Genomic DNA, 25,739 nt, shown 5'->3' with positions numbered 1-25,739 from the left:
GGGATTTCTCATTTATGGGGTTGTAACTTGGCTTTCCACATCGGACATCTGTGATTTTGAAAATACCTTGCATACATGCTCTTTTCTCTTCTATGACTATCCTACTGCATCCCTAGAGAAAAACTCTTCATACAGGAAGATTCCCACCTGGAACCCTCAAGGCTGGGTCTCAGCAGATGCACTCTCACTCAATAGTTATGTTTCAAACATAAACTTTTATTTTTCTAGGGTTACCAGCAGTCAATTCACAATTATAAAAATCATCAGTAGGTTATAGGATGCACAGCAGAGCTAAGCAGCCGCATAAACTAAATACGCTTTACACTTCACATCTAGTTCTGAATATTGTCAGTTGTCAACCCTACCTCCAACACTGGGTCATGCTATTGAAATCTGAAGAGACAAATGACTTGGTTAAAAGGGTGACTGACTTTCTTGGAGGTGGGGGGGGGGGGGGGAAGAAGAGAGGAAGTGTGAAAAGTATGAGAAAAGGGAAGGTTCCCTCTCTGGGAACCAACAGCTTCTGGTCTACATCAAGACCTGAGATTATAGTAGAGGGCAGGGAGGGAGTAAAGGTGTGGGGTAAGGTGGAAGAAGAAAGGGGGGAAAAAGGGGGAAAGGAGGATAAAAGACCTATTGTTGGTGGATTGGGACCAGTCTGGGTGAGCACACTTGCAAAGGTAAGGGAAGGCCCAAAACAGGGGAAGCAAAGAGAAAACCAAATTAGGTCAGGGAAGAGGGAGGAGGGGAAAAGAGTTTGGGGGAGAGGGAAGTCAGGAAGAAGTGGCCCTTGCAAAGGCAGCCGCTGTACTCTTGATCCAAGCTGCACAGCAGCCCACGGGGTTTCCTGTCTCGCACGCGTCCCCTGGTGATCCCCGTGGGTGCATGTGGCATGTCCGAGGAGGCTGCTGCCATCCCACAGCTGCAACATAAAGAGATATGACATAATCTCATCAAGAGAATGACATTCAAAAGCAAGCTGAGCCCCTACAGTGCTAAGCTTCGAACTTTGCTGCCCCTCCCTAACTCTGCCCCTCAGGGCACCCATTTTTTTAGGACCCTAAATATAGGAGCCTAATGAAACTAGGAGCATAGGTTTAGGGACTCAGCCCTAGTAAAATTTCAAAATAGCCAATTCAGGAGCCTAACTCCAAACTCTTTGAAAATTGCCCCCCCCCCCCCAAGTATCTATTGGTGAACACAAGAAAAATAATGAAACCCATGAACTGTGCCCAATATTCACCCACTCCCAAGCCTCCCAGCTTTCAAAGTGCCACATTATAGCACTATCTCATCATACACAGACCCAGGAAGCTTTCCATCTGGATCCACAGATACAAACTTACAGTCAAACTACTGTGATTCGTTTTCTCTTCACTTTGTCAGCATCCAGGGCCCACCATCACATTTTTACAGAACTGCCCTGGGTCCTATTTTTAATATCTGCCAGCCACCTGTGCTTTCAGACTTTTTTTTCCGTACATCCATTCCCCAGCATCATTTCCTGTGCAGAACAGAAATGTGTTTAACAGAGCACTCAGACCCTTTGTAACAGCTCACACGGAGGACAGCAGTTAAAATGACTTGCAACGCACCACTCCCCCTGCTCTGTTTGCTGGCACTAATATATATTCTCAATGGTAAGTGCATGTTTTATGGTTTTCTTTTACCAAGATGACAATTAGGTAGGCAAAGATGATGCTGGGCATGGTCTTCTGAGGCCATACAGATCCCTGCTGCAGATGTTTCACCGCTGTGGGGCTGGGAAGCTCACGGACATCATCACCTCTGCTTCGTTCTTTTGTTAATCCACTACAAGGTGTTACAACTTGGGGAGACTCCTGCTTCCTCCATGGCCAGAGGCTAAAAAACTCTGTGACCAGTGGTTTCATGGTCATTTGAAAAATGTACAATTTATTTATTTATTTATCATTTTTATATACCGCAATTCATGTAGCAAAGTTACATATCATTTCAGTTTACATTAAAACATTAAAACAAGCATGTGAGAATGCGATTACATTGAACAAGGGAGATGAACTAGGATCAAATAACCAGGGAGAAACGTGCAACAATAAATAGAAAGGTAATAAGAGTCTGTTGTAGAGTTGTAGTTAATCTGGTTTATGATCTAGGTACATGTTGGGATAAATTAAAGTCTCGGTACACGGATTATACGATTGGATAGGCTGATTTCAGCATTGTAAACGCTGAGCTGACAACTCAAAACTGACGGAGACTGATGGAATTGCTTGTAGGATATGGGAGAAGTATGAGGGAATTATTGGCATATTACCAATGTTGCTACTGATTTTCAGCTGCAATATTATCCTAACATTCCTCGCCACCATTGCTAGACACCTCCAGGCTTCAGAATGAATTCTAGACGGTCCAGAACCTACCCCCCCCCCCCCCCCCCCCCCATAGGAAGCCCTCGTGTAAAGTTAAAACCAGGATTTGAGTGAGTTGTAATGAATGTTCTCAGTTAGTAGGAGCAGCTTTCAGGAGCTGTGCACTGTGGTCGGAGTGTGCACTTCCCTCTGGGGAGTGGCACGTGCCTGCTAATTATTTTTATCCATGTTATTGCATGTTTGCCATTCAAGAACATTGATTTTGGTTTAGTTCTGATACATTCTAGCAGTCTGTGGGCGCCTTCTGCTCTTCCAGAGTTACCAAGTGATTTCGTTTCTTGGGGAAGACTGAGGCATTTTGGTACCTGTAGAGCTAATTTAATACAGAAAAGGCAGAATTGCAAATACAATAGGACATAAATTAAAAAAAAAAATCAGGAGTGGGCAAGAGTTTTCCACTTGGCAGGGAGTTACTTGGTAGCTTTGTTGTTCTTGAAAATGCAGCCAGGATCTTCAATTGTAACAGTAAAATGGGACCAACTGTGTCCTGGGCCCCATCACATAGACATCAGGGCACCTCTCTGGCCTCCATCGGAGCCTCTTCTCCTCCCTCCTCCGTGCAGGGATCAACAAAACTCAAGGCTGCCAAAACGCTTGCGTTCCCAAGGATTCCGGTGATGGCGATGGGCGAGAGAGCTTGGATTTATATAGCAGCTTTTTCAGAGACGCAGACAGACAGGAGTGACAGAATGTGCAGCCTCATTGGGGGTGCAAGCAAGGCTGCCATTACGTGCATCTTTATAGTCAGTTGGATGGTAGGGAAAATAGGACCAAGCAAGGCAGAGGGAGGATAATATACTGAAAGGGATCAAGTGATTTGTAAGGCAATGGTCCTAAAACCTAAGTCTTATGTTTCACACCTCTCTGGTGTAACCTCTAGGTTGTCAGTCCAAGAGGAGTAAGAAAACAGAAAAGTTCATCATCTCTTTTTGTTTTTTAATTATTTGTATTTTGTAGGTAATATACAACATATGAGACAAGAATGTTGCACAACTACCAGAGTAACGTTACTAACGCTGCAATCCCTGAACAACGCAGTGGTTCCCAATGATATATAAGCATAACTTAACAATTATCTCAGTTTATTATTTGCTGGATAGTTCATCTTACATTTTCCCCTTTATTTATTATTCTTATTTTTTATCAAATAACTCCCTCCACCCCTGCCCCCACCTCCCCAGGTTTTGACTATTGTCTAAAAAAGGTTCATATAGAAAGAAAGAGGAAGAGAGTTAGGGCACAGATGCAAGTTCAAGGAGCCTGCAGATGGCTTTTTGCTCCTTCTCTACAGTCTGCCTCGCAGGAAGGGATCCCAGACAAACAGAAGTGTAGGCATCTTCCCTTTTCCTTCATGTGTCTCTGCTTCCGTAGCCACTCTATCCTGCACCTTAGAAAGCCGCTTCACCGTCAGCTGTGGGAAGAATTAAGCGCCTGAGGACTGACGCTCAAAGCCTCTCTAGCATACATTGCATGCATTTCCAAACGGAGGTTACTTTTGGACCTCTCCACCAGATGTGAGCCATGGCAGCACCCTCTCCTCCGGAACGCTTCCCAGGAAGCGGCAAAGATCCTGTGCACTTTAACAGGGATAAGAAGAGCATTATAACTGTTTTCCAGTACAGAGAATGATATAGAAAATGCACTGACTGTCTTCTATGGCTTTCCATTGATTCTTAGACCACATATATCCCAAATCTTTCTCTCAAGGTCCTCTATAATTTTGTTTAGGCTGCAAATTATGCCTTTGTAAATTATATAATTTAGAACTCAGTTCTTTAGGGGGAAGACATTTCAGTCAGATATCCTTTAGGATTTGGGATCTAGGCAATACAATTCTAACTCAGTTGTTGTTCTTTACCTTATTGATATGTAAGGAGATAAAGCAGTCATACCTTTATTTTAACATTTGAAAATCAATCACATGCAGGCCTTCCTAAATGTCTCATCTCTCCCACCTTAAAATTGTCTTGGAGCTTAGGCTCAGAGGAAAAAGCAGATTAATGTGGATTGGCATTGAATCTGAATAGATCCTTACCATTGATATTTGGTTTCACAGTCTTAACATGAAGCTCAGGGTACACCGACTATCTCCTCTGTAGGGTCTCCACTCTCTACACTCTCAGAAACCAAGGAAGCAAGCCGAGAGTGGGAGTTCCCATCAAATAGAGTTCCAGATGTATCCATGCTTTATTATCAGCCATAACTTACTGCTTTACAAAAAGATGACAAGCATTATAATACTATTGTAGACTAGGAGCCAGTAAGCCACCCTCCTGTCAGAACTAAGTGGAGAATAGGTTTAGCCATTCTTGGCAGGCTACATCTCCATATAAAACTGAGAACCTTTAGCTGAAGTTTCCAAACAGCTCAATTGGAAGGGCTTGAAATAAGTTCATTCACTGTAACTGCAGCGATTCTCCCAAAACAGTATATATTATATAGCAGGGTCACAACTCCAAATTGCGATCCAATGCCCATATCAATCCCAGGAAGTTAGCTTCCCGTACTATTTCTCTAGAGTTAGTATTCCTAGGCACATTAGGGATGCTTTGCTCACCTGAATGGGAAATTAGCTTGTGTTAAGGCCAGAGAATATTTACCTAAATTAATGTTTAAGGCAGCTGTTTTGTCATAATTTACTTGAAATCCAGACACTCTAGTGCTTCCATTAGGAAAACAATGAGGTATGTTAGAGCGCCAAAAGTCTGGAGGCGGCAGAATCCCACCAGCATGAGGCCCAGAGGGGAGGCGATATCTGCAAAGAAGAGGGCCCGTGCTGGAGCCACTGCCGCTGGTAGGAGGGGGTGAATGACCCAAGGTAAGCCGAGGGTGCCAAATACTCTAGCACACATATTACATTCTTTCAGAACATTTGAGAGGGAAATGCGAGGTCATCTGCAAAAAAAGTGACATTTCGTAATTTGCTTCTCCCATTCTTACTCCTTCAACCCGGCTTAGACTGAATACTTGGCACTTGGGGAAATTTCGTTCATTGTCTTGTTTAGATGCTCCAATTTCACCAAAATCATCTTTGTTAGCTAAATATATTTGCGTTACATACCTTGGCTTCCTAGATATAATCATCTCTGGTAGAGAGGTTATATAACCCCCACACACACACACACACACACTCACACACACTCACACACACTCACACACACACACACACACACAAATCCTTCCTGGATCTCTGCAATTTTCCTTACCTATTTTACCCTGGTTGCTCTTCATTTTAATGATATATTTGGCTGCCGCCAGCCTTACAAACATAAGGCTAAAAGCCCATGTGAGCTGTTGCCCTTTTCAAAGTGTAATTGCTCAGCTTGCTTCAAGTTAAAGTCAATCTCATCCCTTAATAACGACTGCAATTTTCTCCTTATGGGGCAAAGCTTTTTGAGTTCTTTCTATGAGCCATTTGGTTTAGAATGATTTTCCAGATCACTAATCTGGTTTCTCAGCTCTTAATTCTTTTCTTTCTCCCCCATTTGATTCAGGATGCGCTTTCAATGAGTGTCCTCTTATTACCGTTGTAAAACTATCCCAAATTATTGGCTGTTCTACTTCCCCGCTATTTATGTATTTATGAGGGGCCTTTTTTTTTTTTTTGCTGTAATCCATTCAGAACAAGTTTTATTGTTTAATACAGAACGCACAATCTTTTAAATAAAGAAATGATTGTCATTTCAAACAATTCTCAGGCTCTTTCTTAATATTTTCCTTTTTCAAGTGGCATTCCTGTAGGCATCCATCTCTTGTCTTTCCTTTCCCGAGCTGCTGCACTGTCCTAATATATCTCACGGGGCAAGGGCAGACCATGTGAACCTTTTAGCTCCAGAAGCCGCCATTTCTTTCCTGAGTCTACAATCGATGCCTAAGGAATCAGACTGGGAACAGGACTCATGAGGATGGGAAGAGAAGGGGCCATGTCTTTCTCCTGGGTGAAGCTCTCTCCCTGCCTCGGGCGTGGCTTAAATCTGTGACCAGATGACTTCACTTTGCCCTTCCTGAGCCTAATTTTCAAAGCCACTTACCTGCATAAAAACGGGTTTTATGTGCATCGACAGCCTATTTCAAAATTTTCCGGTCTTTGCTCCCAAAGGGATACTTCAGGACGGGCATGCGGGTGCCCATACAGAGGACTACACGTGCACGTTATAAAATAAGCCAGGCACATGTGGGCAGGCGCCTAATTTTAAAAGTGTACATGCAAGTGAGAGTATTTTATAACAGGCGCGTGTCCAGGCATGCCCAGTTTCACCAGTTCATCCACTGGTCTGCCCAGTCTGCAACTAGGTCCTCAAGCCCCCTCCCCCCCCCTAGTTCGTTAGCCTGCATTCTCCCCAGATCCCTCAAGCACTTCATATTTGGCTACAAATAGTTTTATTCAGATTTACACCTCATCTATAGCAGAAGTAAAGCTGTGCTAAAACGGACCTCGATGCCCGCTTACCTCTTGGCCCTGCCCTGGAACACCCGTTCTCCACCCACATTCCACTCCTTTTCCCCCGATGCAAGATATCCACGCATCGGTACTTGTGCGCGTAGGTGGGCGGCTCATAAAGTCAGGTGGACATGTGCATGGGCTGGATGCACGCACATCTCCTGGTTTTGGCGAGGGGCTGGCTTTTAAAATTCACCTTTATGTACACAAATCAGGTTTGCACATAATATGCACCAAAAAAAAAAAGGGTTGGCAGGGGGCTGGAGTTTCGATTTGTCCCGCATACTTTTGATTTTCAAAAGTAGGAGCGTAGATCCATTCGAGCCAGTTATGCGTCCCGAAGCTTTACGCGCGTCGCTGGGCCTTTTTAAAATAGGCCCGGCGCGCATAACCCCCCCCCCCCCCCCCACGCGTGTAAGCTTTTAAAATACGGCCCTAAGTGAATTATTATTTAATGTTGCATCCATAAACATACATCTACTTTCATTTTATCAATCGACAAATGAAGTCCTAAATAAAAGAGGAGAGCCCCACCATTTTTTTCTCTGGCCTTGGCTATCGGAAGCAAAGTATATTTGAGGGTATTTTCTATCCTTTTCTAGGACATCATCCGTCTTCTAAAGACGTGTTTCTTGGATTTATCAAAGATCAGATTTTAAATTGCCAGCCCCCTTAAAAAGCATTTGTCTTTTTCTATGTGTATTTAAGTCCTTGATATATAAAGTAGCATCTCTTATCACATAATAACCTAATAAATGTCGGCAGATGAAGACTTAAAAGGCCCATCCAGTCTGCTCAGCAGCAATTTTATATGCATCTACCGAAAGGAGATCAAATTCCTACATGGACTCCAACCCCCACTCCCCTTACGGTTTGCAAGCACAGGATTCCCCATTCCAGGAAGCACAATGCAGCCACATCATTCCTGCCATGGGCTGCCGCTGTCGCTCAGTGAAGGTTGTTGCCCAGTGCTTCATTACCATTCTCTTGCCGGTAGGGTTCCCCTGTGTTTGTTTATCCCATGCTTTTCTGAAGTCTGTCCCTGTCCTTGTCATCACCGCCTCCTCCGGGAGGGCATTCCTGGCCTCCACCTCCCTCTCTGTTCCTGAAGCTACCCCCTTGGAACATCGTATTGTGACCCCCTTGCTCTGCAGCTTCCTTTCCACTGAAAAAGGATTGCTTCCTTGCACATTAATATCTTTCAGATATTTACATATCAGCACCATATTCCCCTGTCTCTCATCTCTTTTAGGTCCTTCAGACTCTGCACCATTTTGGTTGCCTTTATCTGGACCGTCTCTAGCTTCTCTATTTCTTTTCTGAGACCACGTTAAACACTTATTATCTGCAGTTTGGCTTGCATTTCTTTCCTACTGCTAAGGCTTTCCTGTTATGGCTAAATTTAAAATAGATCCCAAAATTCACCATCAAAACACATATATAAGCCTTGGGCAACCAGAGGAAATAAGTTTGGGAAGTGTCTGGTCTGCACTGGAAGCTATTGAAAAGTCTTTAAAAATAATAGCTCAAACAACAACAGAAGCAAAAAAATCAGACTATGATTAATAACAATTTAATTGGGACTTTTAATCTTAAGATGGAAAATCATGAACAAAGAATAATTAAAGTGGAGGAAATTCAACAAAATCTGATAAAGTCTGAAGAAATAAATGAGAAAAGATTGGAAAGAGTTGAAAATAATCAAAGAATATTGAATCTTAGGATAATACATTTTCCAGTCGTCAGAATGATAGCACCAACTGAATTCAAAATATACATGACAGAGATTTTGAAAATTCCGGATTCAGCGCTGCCAGTCTCTACCAAGGCACCCAACCCGGCCCGGAGGTTGAATATTTCTCAGCTGTTAGAAATGTCTGCTGAGACAGAAATTAAAAATAGAAAATCGATGTTAGTTACATTTGCATTTATATCTGACCGGAATTATGACTTGAAATTATTTTTGAGGAATAGCTTAGCCTCTTTTTATGGTGCCCAAGTCTGGATATGTCCTGATGTGATTAAGATAACACAAGCAATGCAGAAAAGAGTTTTTAGTTATGAGAGAAAGGGTCCTTAGTTTAGGTGCTGGTTATATACTGAAATACCCAAGCAAATGCTGTGTTAGATACCAGAATAATAATGATGTATTTTTCGAACCAGCCCAATTAAAGGCCACTCACAAGTCACCCCCAGGGAAGGATCGACTGAGTAATTAATAGGCAAGCTATCCTATCTTATACCTATTTTTTCTGGGTTTGGATTACCTATTGCTCTCGCTTAGAATGTCAGTGCCCCCAAGTTCCTATATTTAGGTGCATGATCTAGCAGTGGAATAATATGTTAAATTGACATCTATGGATGTTTGTAATTATGAAAAAGTATATGAAAGATTATGTACCGTTTTCCATTTAGAAATAATTACATGTAGTTATGTGAAAGTTGAAAAACAAAACATCTAAAAAGGGTGCCCAGTGATTGGAAATAAGAACCATGGCTAAATTCTTTGGAGTGAGAATTCAAAACAAAACCAAACCAAGACTGGAGATAAAAAAACCAATGCCGGTGGCAAGCCCTTCTGGTCCCTTTACTGTCCAGGGTACTCAATTTGCCCTGGACTGATTTTATGGTGCAGGGATCTTGTAGCAGTGCTGGTGCTGGAGCAAAGTGGGTCCTTTGCAGAGCAGGATACTTTTTATTGGATCACCCTAGGAGTCCAAAGATAGAGTTGTGAGTGAGCCTTGGAAATCACATAGGTCTCTTCTTCAGAACTCGGATCTATTTGGGCTGGAAAGAAAATTAACATCATCCTCAGTTAAAGCAAACGTATGAGGACGGTTATGTGTCTCCCAGTATTAACCTCCCTGTTTCTTTTTCCTGTCTGTTCCTCCCTCTGCTGGTTACATTACTTCCTTCTCTTCAACAGTTCATGCTGTATTTCTGCTTTGGATTATATGTCAGGGTGGTCCTAGGATTGATCTCTGAGAACACTCAACACATCAGTAGGAGTTTTCAGATTGTTATGCCGCGTAGAGAATTACATTAAAATAATACGAGCACAATGGGGTACCTTATTTATTTGGTCTGTTCTGATTGCCTACTTAATTATTTGAGACACTTTCATGAGTATACCTGCTATATTTAGAGATCTGGCTTTGATAGCTGGAAACTGGCATAAGAGGCAGTACACACCCAAGGTTCACAGGGAAGGCGAATCTGTGACTAACTCCAGAGCTCTGCGGATCTCCAGCCTCACTTTATAAGAGATTAGAAATCCCTGGAATACCCCAAGCCATGAGATATTTCATGTACAAATCCTTGCCTGCTATGGCAGCTGTGCCCAGAAGAGTTACCTCCAAAGAATTAAAATTAAAATGTTATCATTTGTAACCATGAAGGGCTTATATGAGAAAAGTGAATCCCCTTAGCAAGGATATTGGCTCATTGCTGTAATTGTGTTTCAGGCTGGACAGCTGCTTCTGGGAAGCTGATCAAGGTATACGGGATCCCTAACGGGTCAGCTGTCTTCCGTCTGGAAAAGCGGAACCTGGAGAATTCTTCAGTCACCTGGAGAAAGGGAAACAAGGCCCTGAGCTGCCACCCTGACCTCGCCCCACAGTGCAAGATCTTGGATGATGGGGCTCTGCTGCTGCTAGAGAAGCTGTCCTGGGGAGATGAAGGGAATTACACAGCCGAGGTCCTTGGTTACCAGAGCAATGACACCGAGAACGACACCAGGGAGTTCCTGCTGAAGCTGCTCGGTAAGGGACTTGGAGGGTGCAGTATATACACCACAGCGCCCCATGATGCCCCCTCTCTCTCTCTCTCTCTCTCACTTTGACCCTCCAGGGCTTGTCATTAAAGACAGTGACATTGACTCGTTAAATGCCCCTCAGCACACAAACCTTCCCGTCCCCAGGCCTAATTGCCAGGCACACTGCATGCTAAACCTGCAGAGCCCCTCGGGATAACCTTCCTCAAAGGCATGGTAGTTCATCACAGACCAGAGTTCTCGTTATGTGCCATCACCGCCTCGCCTCGCTCTACTCAGTATTTCCAGATGGGTTAGTTTTGCAGATATCATGACAGGCATGAACCTCACTCAATGAACCGGAGCATATTAGGAATGATCTCAGCCTCTCAAATGTACTACTAGTGCTCTTCTTAATACTTGCATCCCACCAAAGAGACCTTCCTTCTGGAACTTGTATGGTGTAATATATATAGAAAACATATGGAGCTGTGCTTTGAGGTTTGTTTGTTTTTTTTCAAAATAATTTTTATTGAAAAGCAGCAAAACACATTACAGTAGTGCTTCAATCATGATAGACTCTGGGTGCTTTAACAAATCAACAGTTGATGCAGAAGAATAAAAAGCCAATTTAATAAATACAGGTCTCATCATAAATATGTAACTTGCATGCTGTGCTTCATTCCATTCCCAGTGGCACCTAAGGCTATTTCTGTGGCTTTCTGCCATGTTTCCCTGGTCTTTGATCATATCTCTTAATACTTGAAGACCTTCTGTCACCCCATATCTCATGCAGAATAGTCGCTTGGTACTGCTACTTCTATTAGAATAGTAAGACTGAAATTCAAAAGAGCTAGGTGCCTAGATCTTCCTAAATAAAAAATCTCCTTTGCTCAGCTCTTAAATTCCAGCACCTTAAAAGTGGGCGGGACCAAAGGCAGGGCCAGGTCGGAGGAACGAAGTTAGGTGCACAGCATCATTTCCAGCATTGGGCGCCTAACTTAGGAGAGGCAATAGCTGACCTAAATTTCGGCAGCTCAGTTTAAGGCACCTAAATTTCAAGTTAGGTACCAATATTCAGCCCAAAATGAAGGCCCCTTAAATCAGCTGAAAATAGGCCCCTAAATTGAGCTGCTCATTGCTATTTGAATATTGGGCTCACTGTTCTTATGTATTTTCTGTACCACAGTGTCTGGTTGTCTGGTGCTGATGTTTTTATTAGCTAAGCATGAAAAGGCCCCAAGTGATCACAGCTTCTTCCGTTACAGTCACGATCCTGATCCCGAGGTTTCTCTGGTCCCTAGCACGGTGCAGTTCAGGCTGGTGGCACACTGATGGGTGCTGGTGGCACATTGATGGGTGCTGGTGCTAGGTGAAGGGAGAATGGCCATGCGGGGGAGGGGGGAAGGGTTAACTTCCAAGGAGATTTTCCTTCCAGCCCTTGGGCCACCACCACACGATACAACAATTAAAAGGAAAAGGGTATTGCCATGTGGTTACAGGGCAGAACTTAGTGTCCATGGTGATGTTGTAAGCCAGGCAGGTTTTACACTATAGAAGAGCTCCACGTGCACTGATGACTTTACAAGCCAGGAATGTTACACTGAGATTTCCTCTCATACAGACTTTATAATGATAGGAACTTTGTATACCAGGGCTGTATACAATGATTATTCCCATGAGGACTATAAATCTGGGATGTAATGAGCAGACAGATGGCAGCGTACAGTACGGCGGGGTCATGTTGAAAGGGATTTCTGCAGCAGTGCTTTACCCACAGAAATGGCCCTTTGGAAAAATGTGCAAGCAATGTGTGCATAAAATTATGCACATACACCCTGGGTTTGGAGGGAGGGCATGGATGGATTTAGGATTTTGCCATCTCTAGGCACTTTGGGTGCTTTCACTCCCCTGCCTCCAGTAAGGGACTGTTACAGGGTAGCAGAGGGCTGTTCTCTGCTGGATGAGATTTAGCAGAGATGGGAGGCAGCAAATCTTAGCCATCCTGCTGCCCTAGGCACAGGCATAATGGGTGCCTATTGACAAATCCAGGGCTGGTAGGCAGGGGGGGGGGTAAATGGTCTTTTTGAAAATTATCCCGGGGGGGGGGATACAATTTCCTGTCTACGTTTAATGTAGTGGAAAGCGGTGTTCCTGGCGAGTGGCGAATTTAGGATGGGGAAAATATTTACATAGGTACTTTTGATTTTCGGAAGCATGCACACAAACGCATGTGCCTATGCTGGGCATAACTTTCACATGAATGTGCGTGAAACCACTTTGAAAATGAGGGCTGAGGTTCATCTGTACAAAATACTTTGTCCAGGCGGACCACAGCACTACGCAGGATGTTATAAAATTGGGCTCCCTACGTGCATACTTTTATGTAGACAGGGGAGAGGCGTCCCAGGAGGTGGAGTCTGGGCGGGGTTGGGAATTACACTCACACTAATTGATTTCAAAAGTGTGCACGTAAATGCCCTTAGCAAAACTTACAAATAGCAGGGGTAACTGTATGCACGAGGCTTTGCTGGGATAATTTTCAAAGCGGACTTATGCGCATAACTTGATGTAACATGTGCATATTTGCCAGCTAAGTTATGTGCATGCATTGTGCTACAAAATGCCTGCCACAGAAGGCACTTTTCAAAGGGATTACTATGAGTAAAAAGCATTTCACCTGTGTAAATTGGCTGAAACTTGCTCGCTCTGGGATTTGGGTTAAAAAAAACTACATGATGGGACTCACCTCAACAGGCTTTTCCATGTTTTAGGCTGAGAGAGAGACAGACAGACTCTTTATAAGGTGCTTATGTAAGTAAACTATTTATAGCACTGTAGGAGGAGCACCTAGTTACTTGGGGTGAAGTTTTGGAGGACAGTTTTACATGCACAGTCAGAGTGACGAACTGCACAGTACACATCGGAGAAGATTTGATGTGATTTGGACTGAGGAAAGGTACACAAAGATGAGATTTGTACATTGTATTCTTGACCTAGCTTGACAGCAGCTAGGTAGAGAGAGCATCAAACTAGGTTGAGAGTAAAATGTACAAATCTCATCTTTGTGTCCCTTTCCTCACTCCAAATCACATCAAATCTTCTCAGATGTGTATTGTGCTGTTCCTACCTCTGTATGTGCATGTAAAACTGCCCCTCAAAACCTAGGCCACCACCAAAACCTCACCCCAAGTTACCAGCTGCTCCTCCTACAGTGCTGTAAATAGTTTACTTATAGGAGGGCCTTGTAAAAAGAGTCTCTCTCTCTCTCTCTCCAAGATTTGTGGTTTTTAGGGCATAACACCAGGAAAAAAGTGTACTTATTTCCAGCGTTATAATGTGCTGCACGCAACGCTAAGCACCCCTCATTTTAATTTACTCCTCCCATTTGGGAATCATTTGCATACGCATCTCGCGAGACGTTATTTACCACGGGCGTTAGGGCCCTAACACCCGCGATAAGGCCCTAATGTGATTTGATAAATGATCCTGACAGTCTGGGATTTCCAAAACTGTGTGCATGGTTTTGGTCGGAAAAAGATCTGCAGAAAAAAAAAGCAGTTGCAAATCTCTGCTGGTATTTTTCCTTGGGGCAATTTTCCAAATATAACTTTTCCTTTGAAAATTGGTGCATAGAGGGCAGGCAAAAAGTACCTGTAGACTTTGCCCTGCTAATGATTCTGTCCATGGGGACCACATTACATTACTGTTTCACTGTCGAGAAGGACGTTCTGTCTAAGAGGACTTCCTAAGCCAGAGGTGTCCTGGAGAAGCTCTCAGCCTCCAAATGTTAATGAAACAATACAGCTCAAACCTCACTAAGATCCTGGTGCTGTGCCCGCTGCTGCCCAGAGCTTTAAGTGAAGGAGCGCCGCCTTTTCCTCACGGTGCTTGCTAATCTTCCCTGCTTCACCCCTGCAGAAAATATTCCAGAACCAAGCCCCACGATTGAAGTCACCTGCCTTGGAGATGGCAGAAGAATTTTATCCTGTGAAAGAGGCATGAAGGGCCATGCCCACTGGGCCCTGGACGGAAGAAATCTAACGGAGGCAGAAGTCTCCTTAAAAGACAATGGAAGCAAGCTTTTCATCTGCCAGGTCCAAAACCCCATCCGGAGCGGGGACGGTTCAGCCATAGTGCTGAATTGTGCAGGTGAGTGGTGACTAACTTGTCTGGTTTGGTGCGCATTTTCAGACTTCCCAAAATTGTAGGCTTGGTGGCTGAGTGAGTGGCAGAGCTCTGCACTGCAGCGTGGAAGACCTGGGTTGGATTCGCAGAAGGTTCTAAAAATAGGGGAAACATCCTGAAGGATGGCTTATGGCATCATTGGCTAATGAAGACCAGTTCCGATTGAGCAAAGAAGCAGGAGGAAACTACCAGGCCAAAAATAGAATTTAAAAAAATGTAAATGGAACATTCTTTCCTTCAGTATGCCATAATAATTTCAGGATTTCCATAAAATAAGGACATATTTAACTCTATGCTTTGTGTCAGCAGTGACTGGGAGTCATTACTATTGATGGATATTCAAAATTCTATGTTTTGTGAAATGGGGGTTCATCCGGTTCCCAGTGGCCAGGTCTGAGGAAGTTCCATAACAAGTGGCATTCATCAGCACCCGGACAGACAGTCTCACCAACAAGACCAGAGACTGTTGGTCAGTTGAGATACATTGGTGGGACGGTGCAGGGAAAGCTTGCATGCCCCTACCTCTATTGTTTAAGCAGAATTGAACTTGTGTATTTTAAAACACGCTCTCTCTTACAAGTCTATATCTTGAGTTACAAATGAATGCAATTTAAGGTTTCCTGGAGGAAATGAAAGCTTCAGTAGGCTGTGCCTTCCTTTTAAAATCACCATTAAAAGATGCATGAAATGAGCTTTCAAGTCCACCCAGGTCCCCCCATGGCAGTCGCTGTACAAAATGGTGCCCCAGGCAGGGACCGCTATCGGCATCCTTCCCCTTCCTTTTTGGGCTTGGGCGCTGGCAGACTCGCACACTGGCTCAAAAGACATGGATGGTGCCCCCCAAGGGTAAGGCAACCCAAGCATTTGCCCTCCTAGCCCACCCCTTGTGACAGCCCGGGGTCAGGATCCCCTCTCGAGACTGAAAGCTCATGGACTACAACACCTTTTTTCTGTTGGTCTTTAAAAAAACAAACCTGCCCCAACCTATTATGCTGCAGGTTACAAATTAAAGACATTTTTGTTGATGGCAGAGTGGGCTATGCTACCTCTTATTTTGAGGGAACCCTTTTCGATGCCAAGGAGCCTGTGATGATGTGAAGAAAGAGAGTACGGACATTAAAAACCAACAAGAACCTATGAGCAAACTGCCATTACCTTATGTTACATCGTTTTATGTAATGGCCCGGGGGATTAGAACCGGTACGATCATGAAGGAACAATGTGCTCCAGGGCGAGTCTATGAGGAAGGACTTACTGTACATCAAAGCTGAAAAAACGAAGGGCAGAGAGCAGAGTATAGAACGGATTCCTCTGGAGCATCATGAGGTAGAAAACAGGAGATGGGACTGGAGCTGTCCAAGGTCCTTGCAGTCAGTAGTGGAACCGCAAGTGCTGTTTAGGCCCCCTGATATTTACCTAGCATATCACCAATATTAATGTCCTTAAATTCTCAGATGCAGATGAGAGTCTGTGGTCTCTGTACCACCTGATCACGCTAGGAAGCGCTGGAGGTGTGCTGCTCCTGGCTGTGACTATAGCAGTTATCACCAGCTGCTGCTGCTGTTATATGAAGAAGCAGAGATACAGTCCAGTCCATCAAGGTGAGAAGGAAACCCCTTTCTAAACCGTTTATGAAGGGGGACAGGAAGACCTGGGCCGGTGTTCTTCCTTCCGCATGGTGATGAGTTCGCAGCTTGCCATGTGTAAAGGCGACCAGGATCTGAATGGCTTTCTCTGAGATTGATGCTGCTCCTGTGTTCCTCTCTTTTCTCCTCTGTTGACTTTGCTAAGCTCAGGACCCTGCTGACAGAAGAGGCATTTTCCTTATTGCATACAGTAGCTAAAGTAGTTAACTGACTGAGGCCAGATATTCTTTTTCTTTTGTGTCCCTTTTTGTTCTCCTGATTTTATTTTCCTTTCCTTTTTCTTCGTCGCTATTGTTTTTCTTTCCTTTTTTCTCTTCTATTTCTTCCCCATTTTTCTGCAGAATACAAACCCACCTAGTCCACCTGACCCCAAGCCTTCAGATTTTTAACTCGCTCCCCCTTCTTTAACTCTCCCCTTCCCCTTTATTCCATCTTTCATTTAGCTTCCCCCCTCATTCCCTCTCTCTCCCACCTTCCCATTTGCTCTCTGTTCCCCCTCGTACCCTCACATTCTCTCTCACCTCCCAATGCCCCCTCATTAGTGTCATATCCCGAGAGTTCCCAGCTCTGGTCGTCGACCTAAATTGGATTTATCCCAGTGCCATAGTGGCCCAACCCACTCCTGTTTTGTGGCCATTTTGACAAGGGACAAGTCACAAGGCCCCACTAAAATGTATTGGACTAGAAAGAGTTTCCAACACGCAGCATGCGTCTGTCCTTCCAAAAGCCGCTCAGTTATTGTTCTTTGGCAGCTCTCCATGCAAGCTGGCACTGATAACCCAAGGGAAGGAACTTGGAAGCCAGCATAGAATAATGGCTAAAAAGTAGTTAGCAGGGGGTAACATTTATTGTCTTTTTATTTTTGTTGCTTGCTGGTGGGCTTGTCTTTAGAGGAGAATGGGATGGAACTGGTGCCGGTCTCCAAGAAACCTTCAAAGGAGCCTACCAGTCAAGATGAGGTCCTGGCAGAGGATGCAAGGCTGGTCTGCTTGATAAAGGACACAGAGCAGGGTAAGGAACAACAAAAGGGTAACAAAATTCCTTCTGTCATCTACCGAAATTTCTGGGATGTGAAAACTAAATAGTGTCAGATCTTACGGATAGGCACTTCTAGGGGGAACTTATCTTTTACAAAATAGCTTTTCTTTATTTATATATTTAAATCTTTTCTATACCGTCATTAAGATGGGTACCGTCACAACGGTTTACATAAAGGCACATAAAATAACGATGCTGAAAAATATTAATTTACACAGGTGCCATAATGGTTTCGTACATAGTTTTTAAACAATAATAATTGGTTTGTGATAAAATACTGCCCAGAACTTTCTATCAGTTTTTCTGATATGCAGATAAACTTAGACACATGTGTGTGTCATCTATGCAGGTATTTACCCAGACTGGGGTTGGAGTTAGGAAGGGAGTTTGGTCTTACGCTGCATACTTTTGAAAATTCAGAAGTACGTGCATACAATTTCCTGCAAAACTGATTTGTGGCAAACAGCAGGCGTAAGTGTGCGGGTGAACGTGGTGGGATAAATTTCAAAGCAGACCTATTCATGTCATTCCACTTTGAAAATGAATGTATCATGCCACTTGCTGCATAATTTAGGCGCGATGCAACAAAACTAACCCCCGTGATGCAGGGTGGCAAGTTTCTATTTAGTCTTTACAAAGTTCTCATGATTTAGGTCAGAACTCTAGGCTTGCAAGGACCCAGAAGAACATTTTAAAGGGCGACGTCACAAGGCAGAGTGATTCAGCTCAGTAAATCCTCAGCTGAAAGCCCGGCTACAGCATAACGCACACCTCCACCTTCATTACACGAGTAACACTATCTGCACACCCATCACCTTCCTGAACTTGTATGGCATCGCCATCTTTTCTCCATTATAGCTGCATTGCCTCCTAGGCAGGAAGGGAGAGCAGGAGAGGGTCCCCTGGAAAGTGGGAGCAGAACGCCACAGCTGTCCCCCCTTTGAAGCGGCACTGGCACACAGCCCTACAGGAAGTACAAGCAGGCTCTTCTTTGGACCTGGCACATTTATTTCATTTTTACTTGTTTAACCGGTGACTAACCTGACGGCGATAACACCCTAGGCCCAAAGAAGAGCTAGTGTAAAACACATCGTCTCTCCAATGAAGAAAAATATCAGCAAATACATATAAATCAGAAGTCCATCAAAAATAAAACAGGTCCAGGTCCAAGGTTACCCGAACCAAAACAATCTCATCATAAACTTAGCACAACTTGCATCATCAGAAGATTAACAGAGCAGCAGCTATAAATTATGAGGGATTATCTAACCCTTCAACGCTGTGAGGACCTACAGGATCCTTCTTTCTTGCCGACTGCAATCACATGCCATCAAAGGCCTGCTTAGACAAGAATGGTTTCCCCAGTTTTGGAAAAGCCCAAGTAGTCTTGGGTTTCCCTAATATCCTGAGAGAGAGGGCTCCACTGGAGCTCTGCTTCTTTTACAGAGAGCCTGGTTATAGGGCACTTTAAGACCAGCGTAGTGGCCTGGCTGGGATAGTAAAGATGGAGGTGCTACTCGAGATATCCTGCTTCCATATCTTGTTTAGTTTGAGAAAGCAAGTGCAACATTTTTTTTTTTAAAGGATTCAAAAGATGATTGGAAGCCAGTGAAATGACTTCAATATAGGCGACATTCTTTCTCTATGTTTTGCTCCAGTAATAATGCGTGCTGCTGCATTTAACCCTGACTTTAGACTGTAAGATAGAAACTTTCACAGCGGCACTCGGGTGCACGTGAGCGCGTTTGTCAGCCTGCGCCCAGGGACGCGGCTATTTTATAAAAGTCGCATATTTATGCACGCATGTTATAAAATAGTGGAGGGGTTCCTGGGTTGTTTCTGGGGTTCCTTGCTATGTTCACATGTGCGCTCAATTTTAAGTGGGAGTGCACCTGGGCACGGAAATGCTGCTTCTACTCTGTAAGCGGCGGGGATTTTAAAAGGCACGCGCGCTGACGCCCTTGCCAGCTTTCCCAATTGGAAGTCCAACTAATACAGCATTACAATAGTTGTAAACCGCTTAGAATGGTTTTTGCTACTTTTAGCAGTCTAGAAAAAGTTTGAAATAAATAAATGAATAAACCATAATCTAAGCATGTTAAAATTCGAGCCTGCGTTATGGGAAATAAGCCGATCCCTGTCAGAAATGAGCAGGTCTGACGGATCAGAGATGCATGTAACATACTCTGCTGATCGATTTAATTTGTGGGCTCACGGAGAAGGTTTTACTAATAATTACCTCACTACTGATAGAAAGTGACAGCTGCTCATTTATCAAGGTCCAGTTTATTTTTTTTAACATGACTGTTTATTATAAAACCAAAGGAGAACATTACAACAAAATGTACACATAGTAGAACAAGTTTCTGTGATTTGCCTCCACCAATCCAGATCACTTCCGATTTTGCCATTTTTAGTTGTAATATATTTTGCAATAGCCATCGGTTTACAAATATTGTACAGTCTGCTAGAGACTTCAAGGCAAGTGCACATTCTGCTCCCAAGAGAAGGTATAACTGCAGGTCATCAGCATAAAACACATATTTTATTCCACATGCCTGAATAATCCTACTCAGGGGAAGAAGATATGCATTAAAAAGAAATGGCGAGATGATGGATCTTTGTGGAACTTCGCACATAAAACTGGCTGAGGTTTTAGAGATACAGACATAAAACATCTCAAGCTGGTCTCTACTAGTCCAAAATGATTCAGACCAACCAATGACCTATGCTTAGGCCTCCACCTGGGCCTGCATGCCTCTGAAAATGCCCGAGTGAGGAGAAAGGGAGGGGATGATAGAGCATTGATTGGGGGTTATAGCTTGGAGAGGGGATCAGCATGGAGGGCTGGAGGGAATAGAGAGGAGATGGGCTGGGAAGGGGGGATGAAAGAGGAGATGAGATAAATACTGGAAGGTAGTCGATATAACCCCAATATTTAAAAAGGGCTCCAAAGGTGATCCGGGAAACCTGTGAGCTTGACCTAAGTGCCAGGAAAAGTCATGGAAATTTTTGCAAAGAATAAAATCACAGAACATATAGATAGACATGGTTTAATGGGACACAGTCAACATGGACTTACCCAAGGCAAGTCTTGCCTCACAAATCTGCTACATTTTTTGAAGGGTTTAATAAACATGTGGATAAAGGTGAACCGGTAGATGTAGTATATTTGAATTTTCAGAAGGCGTTCGACAAAGTCCCTCATGAGAGGCTTCTAGGAAAACCAAAAAATCATGGCATAAGAGGCGATGTCCTTTCGTGGATTGCAAGTTGGTTAAAAGACAGGAAACAGAGAGTAGGATTAAATGATTTGTTTTCACAGTGGAAAAAAGTAAACAGTGGAGTGCCTCAGGGATCTGTACTTGGATGGTGATTTTCAATATATATATATAAATGGTCTGGAAAGGGGTACGATGAGTGAAGTGATCAAATTTGCAGATGATACAAAATTATTCGGAGTAGTTAAATCACAAGCAGATTGTGATAAATTGCAGGAGGACCTTGCGAGACTGGAAGATGGGCATCCAAATGGCAGATGAAATTTAATGTGGACAAGTGCAAGGTGTTGCATATAGGGAAAAATAACTCTTGCTGTAGTTACACGATGTCAGATTCCATATTGGGAGCTACCACCCAGGAAAGAGATCTAGGTGTCATGGTGGATAATACACTGAAATCATCGGTTCAGTGTGCTGCAGCAGTCAAAAAAGCAAACAGAATGTTAGGAATTATTAGGAAAAAATAGCAAATAAAATGGTGGATGTCATAATGCGTCTGTATTCTCCATGGTGAGACCGCACCTGGAATACTATGTGCAATTCTGGTCACTGCATCTCAAAAACGATATAGTTGCATTGCAAAACGTTCAGAGAAGGATGACCAAAATGATAAAGGGGATAGATCAGTTCCCCTATGAGGAAAGGCTGAAGAGGTTAGGGCTGTTCAGCTTGAAGAAGAGATGGCTGAGGGGGGATATGATAGAGGTCTATAAAATCATGAGAGGTCTAGAACAGATAATAGAAAGATTATGGGGCATTCCATGAAGTTAGCAAATAGCACATTTAAAACAACACTCAATGCACAATTAAGCTCTGGAATTAATTGCTGGAGAATGTTGGTAAGGCTGTTAGCTGGGTTTAAAAAAGATTTGGATAGGTTACGGGAGGAGAAGTCCATGAACTGCTATTAATCAATAGGGAATAGCCACTGCTTGTTGCCAGTATTAGTAACATGGGATCTGATTAATGTTTGGGTACTTGCCAGGTACTTGTGACCTGGATTGGCCACTGTTGGAAACAGGATACTGGGCTTGATGTGCCTTTGCTCTGACCCAGTATGGCATATCTTAGGTTCTTAAATGTATCTTTGGAAATGTATGGAGATGTCTCACTTCTGCAGGCTTTATTCTAGCTTTGGAGGAGAATGAGTTTCCGCCTCCTGATGCATTCATTGAGCAGACCCAGATGCATGATAACAAGGAGAGGTGCACAATGAAGGATGAGCTGCCTGACGTCTCTGACATGGTGGAAAACGCGAAGCCCGGTGGGTTCAGTGGTGCACTCCTTGGCTATCCAGCAGATCATGTTTTTCAGGATGATCTAGCTTGGTTGTGGGTGGGAGGAAAAGAACCCAGCACAGCCAATTGATAGCAGCCATTCTAAATCACCGTCCCGGTGAAGCTGATGACGAACTTCATGTGAACGTGCAACATTTTTCAAACAGTAGTACCAGCTAGAGGTGGGGTCTTCAAATATCAGCTCGCCTCTTCCCTTGGATCTCTTGCTTCCTCCTTTGGACGGATTGCAAGGTCTCCCTTTCTCAGTTGGCTTTTGACGTATGTATACTTTACATGTACGCTGTGCCTTGGAGTTCTAAGGAAGATCTGCACAAGATTCACCCCGAGTTATTTACATTCACAACGGTGGAAGTGGCTAAGCAAACTTTGAACGCTAATGCCCCCCTCTGCAGGGCCGGCCTGAGAGGGCAGTGAACAACGTGGCTACCCCAGGCTTCACACTCTCATAAGGGCCTGCACCAGCTGCCTTCTACCCGCTCCACCCTGCCCACCAATCAGTTATTAGCTGTTAGGTGCCTGCTGCTTTCTTCCAGGAGGCAGGGCCTGGGAGCAGTCAGTCCCTGCGGTAACATCCCCGGTGTGCCGCTGCTGCCGCCTTGCCAGTTCTCAGCTTGCAGTGAGAAACCCTCCCCCACACACACACAGACACAAACACACCCTCAAGTTACCCCAGGCCTTGCACCCCACCTAGTGCCTGTCGAGCTCCTCTGGAATGAAACAGAAATATGGCTTGTGATGGTGCTTGTTTTAATTGGCCACTGAATTATCTAAAACCTTTGCAAGCGGTGGTTTTTTTAATGGCAGCAGAGAGACTGGATGAGATGGCTGCATAATCGCAAAGGCACTTCTTTTCCATGTAGGTGAGTGTAGTGTAGGAATTCGAGAAAAGAGTACTGAATAAGGTACTTTATTCATGCTTTTTTTTTATTATTAGTTTTCTACATGAGGAACCTTCATCCTTGCTTCAAGCAGCTGCACAAGAGCTTGGGGTGGGCAGGAAAGTGGGGCAGATGGAAGGATGGACTTTCTGACCCTGCAGTCCCCCTGAGAATGCTTAATATACTCTAAATGTCTTCCCTTCAGCAGGCCCGGACCCCAGCCAGGTCACCTCAGAAGAGAGAAAGGACAGGCACGCCAAGGTCAGCATCGAGAACTGACCACAAGACCAGAAGGCCAGGAGACAGAATTCTGCAGTTTCCCTTAAGCTTTAAATCCTCTGCAAATAACAAACATTTGATGACAACCAGCGAGCTACACTTTTGCACATTCTGCATGACCAAGCCTGCCAATCTGGCCTGTGCATTCAGTGCTAGACCTTTCTAGGTTTCTCAGCTCTCATCCCAGTTCATTCTAGTTCCTGTGACCCTGGCCTCTGGCGATAAGGGAACTAGAAATATATTAGGAAGGAAGTTTATCGAGATTCAGGCTGGTGTTGTGACTACAGCTAAACTTTCACATGATGTTGTATTGCATTCCAGCATCAGGGCAAGATGGAATATGGCATAATTACCCCAGTATTATCATCCAACACAATTAACACTTTCCTTCTCCAGAGAGTTATGTCATTATCATATTTACTGGTTCAAGTCAGATTACATTTTCTTCAAGACCAAACTCAGAAAGAGTTTTTCCAATTGTTTAAGCGGTTCATAACGTGTATGTTTCCCTTTAATTCTGGATTAGTTTGCGGGCAAGCAGAGCATTTTTCTGACCTCATCATGCAGTGATAAAGCTTGTCTACTGATTGGTTAAAGCCCCAACTGATATGCAAATGAAAGAGAAATAACTTCCCTACATGTTTTGCTTGTGCTGCAATCACAATGCATGTGTGGGAGCTGTTGGATGCAAGGTTTCCTGTGCCTGTTTACAGTATATGTATTGAATTATTCACCTGTATCAGTATTAGAGATTTCAGTTTGCAAATGCACTACTGGAGCTGCCAAGTGACCCAGTTCCTAGAAGGGAGACTTTTGGCCAGTTTTTCAAATTATATCCCAATGCATTGTGGGGTTTGTAGTCCCTGTTTCTGCCATTTGAAATGCACATTGCAAATACCAGAATGCATCATTACAACTAAACAATGCACCTATCAATTAGCAAATAGGATTTGCATGAACATAGCTTTCCTATTTTTGGAACAGGACTGGCTATGCATAAGCTGAGTATCAGGACTAACCAATCAGAACCCCTGGATTTGAATAAAGCTCAGACTTTCTTTTATTTTTATTAGAGTTCAAAAAAGATTACATTTAAACAAAACAAAGAATATCATGTGAATTACTCATTCCAATTCAAAGAAAGATGAATCATAATTTTAAAAACTTTGAAGGGAGATTATTCCAGATAAATAAAAATAAGTACAAGAATTAACAAAATAGAGGCACTAATTCTAATGCAGCCTAGTTTACACTTAATCAGTCTGAGACTTACCCACTATAAATGCCTCTAAGTGTAAAGGATCCTGAAAAACAAATGTATTCTTCTGAAACGTAACTAAGCATTTATGTGGAAATTTTAAACAGAAAGAAGCCCCTAGCACTAAGACCTGGGGCCTGAAATGAAGGAATTGTGTCCTCCAAGTTTGGGTCTCTTTAGACACAACAGGAGGAAAAGCAGAGATTTTCTGCCCACAAAGCAAAAAGTCCTTATTCTTAAAATATTTCTGCAAGACAATATTTTTGGCAATTTATGAAACAAAAGAAGCCAATAATGTTGCTCTTACTGGAATAGAAGATTCCAAAAAATCTGTTAGATTAGGACTAGAAGGAGTTAGGGTGTCTGTCATTCCTTCATCATTCACCCACGCGCTCTTAAAGCCAGAAACAGACGGAATTTTAGACAATACAATTTCTTTCTCTTAGGTATTTCTTAAATAATTCCATAGGTGACAATAAAAGTGATACAGGGAAATTCCATATTCAATAAGCGCAGATTCTTAGAACTTCTCATGTTGACCATGCAATCTTTAACATGAGCGTAATTCAAGGTTTGAAATGATGAAACTTGGGAGCTCAAAGTTTTAACCATCGATTCCAAGACCGATGTTCTTCCCTCAGCTTCACTCAGTTTTAACTTGGTCTCAGCGGAGAATTTATCATGTTGATTCAAAGACTTAGTAAGAGTCTTATCCATTTTGGAGATTGAGCTCTACACATCAATTGTGATATCAGTGGGGTTCCTTCAATTATTAGGATCTTGATGAAGAGGTAAAGGGTTAGTTACAGCCGCTGCTGTCTTGGGGACTCCATTTGCAGATGGAGATATGGAATCTCTCATACTACGCTAATCCTTCCAGAATCCAGATTATCTACAGATAGTCTAACTGGAACCAAAGATGTTAAGGGTTCAAATGGCAACCCGGTAGGTTGTGCTGGTGGCTGGCTCTGGCCAGGGCTCTGAGAGGAATCAGATGTAACATTGCCTGTGGAGGCCACTGCTCTACGAAAATGCATAACAATAGGAGCAAAGATCTTACTTTTGCTGTTAGTCAGAAAGGAAGTCACGATTTTCACCTTTTGTTTCCTCCCCGTCGATGAGGAATCAAGGAAAATCCAAAAATTAAATTCTTGAGACGGGGCATGCCCCTTTGGCGTGCAGCTGCACACCGCAAGGCCCAACTGTAAGTAGGCAGGTAAGCGCCGGCTGATGATGTCACTCACTGCGGGGGAGGGGTGTTATGGTTAAT

The 25,739-nt window shown here is 43.5% G+C and overlaps 1 protein-coding gene across 2 annotated transcripts; it reads left to right on the top strand.

The window, feature by feature from the left end:
- Nucleotides 1-1,561: 1,561 nt before the first annotated feature.
- LOC115077075 lies at nucleotides 1,562-23,696 on the top strand. Of its 2 annotated transcripts, XM_029579243.1 has the most exons (7): nucleotides 1,562-1,640; nucleotides 10,317-10,613; nucleotides 14,525-14,755; nucleotides 16,246-16,392; nucleotides 17,329-17,448; nucleotides 21,889-22,020; nucleotides 23,141-23,696. In XM_029579243.1, exons 1-7 carry the CDS (start codon nucleotides 1,580-1,582, stop codon nucleotides 23,209-23,211), a joined length of 1,059 nt encoding a protein of 352 aa, XP_029435103.1. In that variant the 5' UTR covers nucleotides 1,562-1,579; the 3' UTR covers nucleotides 23,212-23,696. The 2 variants fall into 2 exon arrangements, with proteins under 2 accessions (XP_029435103.1, XP_029435104.1); XM_029579244.1 differs by lacking the exon at nucleotides 21,889-22,020 and having other exon boundaries at nucleotides 23,138-23,696.
- The last annotated feature ends 2,043 nt before the right edge of the window (nucleotides 23,697-25,739 follow it).

Source organism: Rhinatrema bivittatum, chromosome 15, assembly GCF_901001135.1.
Source record: "Rhinatrema bivittatum chromosome 15, aRhiBiv1.1, whole genome shotgun sequence".
Taxonomy (NCBI): domain Eukaryota; kingdom Metazoa; phylum Chordata; class Amphibia; order Gymnophiona; family Rhinatrematidae; genus Rhinatrema; species Rhinatrema bivittatum.
Note: the sequence above shows the minus strand (reverse complement) of the source record. Positions and strands in the feature narration are given on the sequence as shown.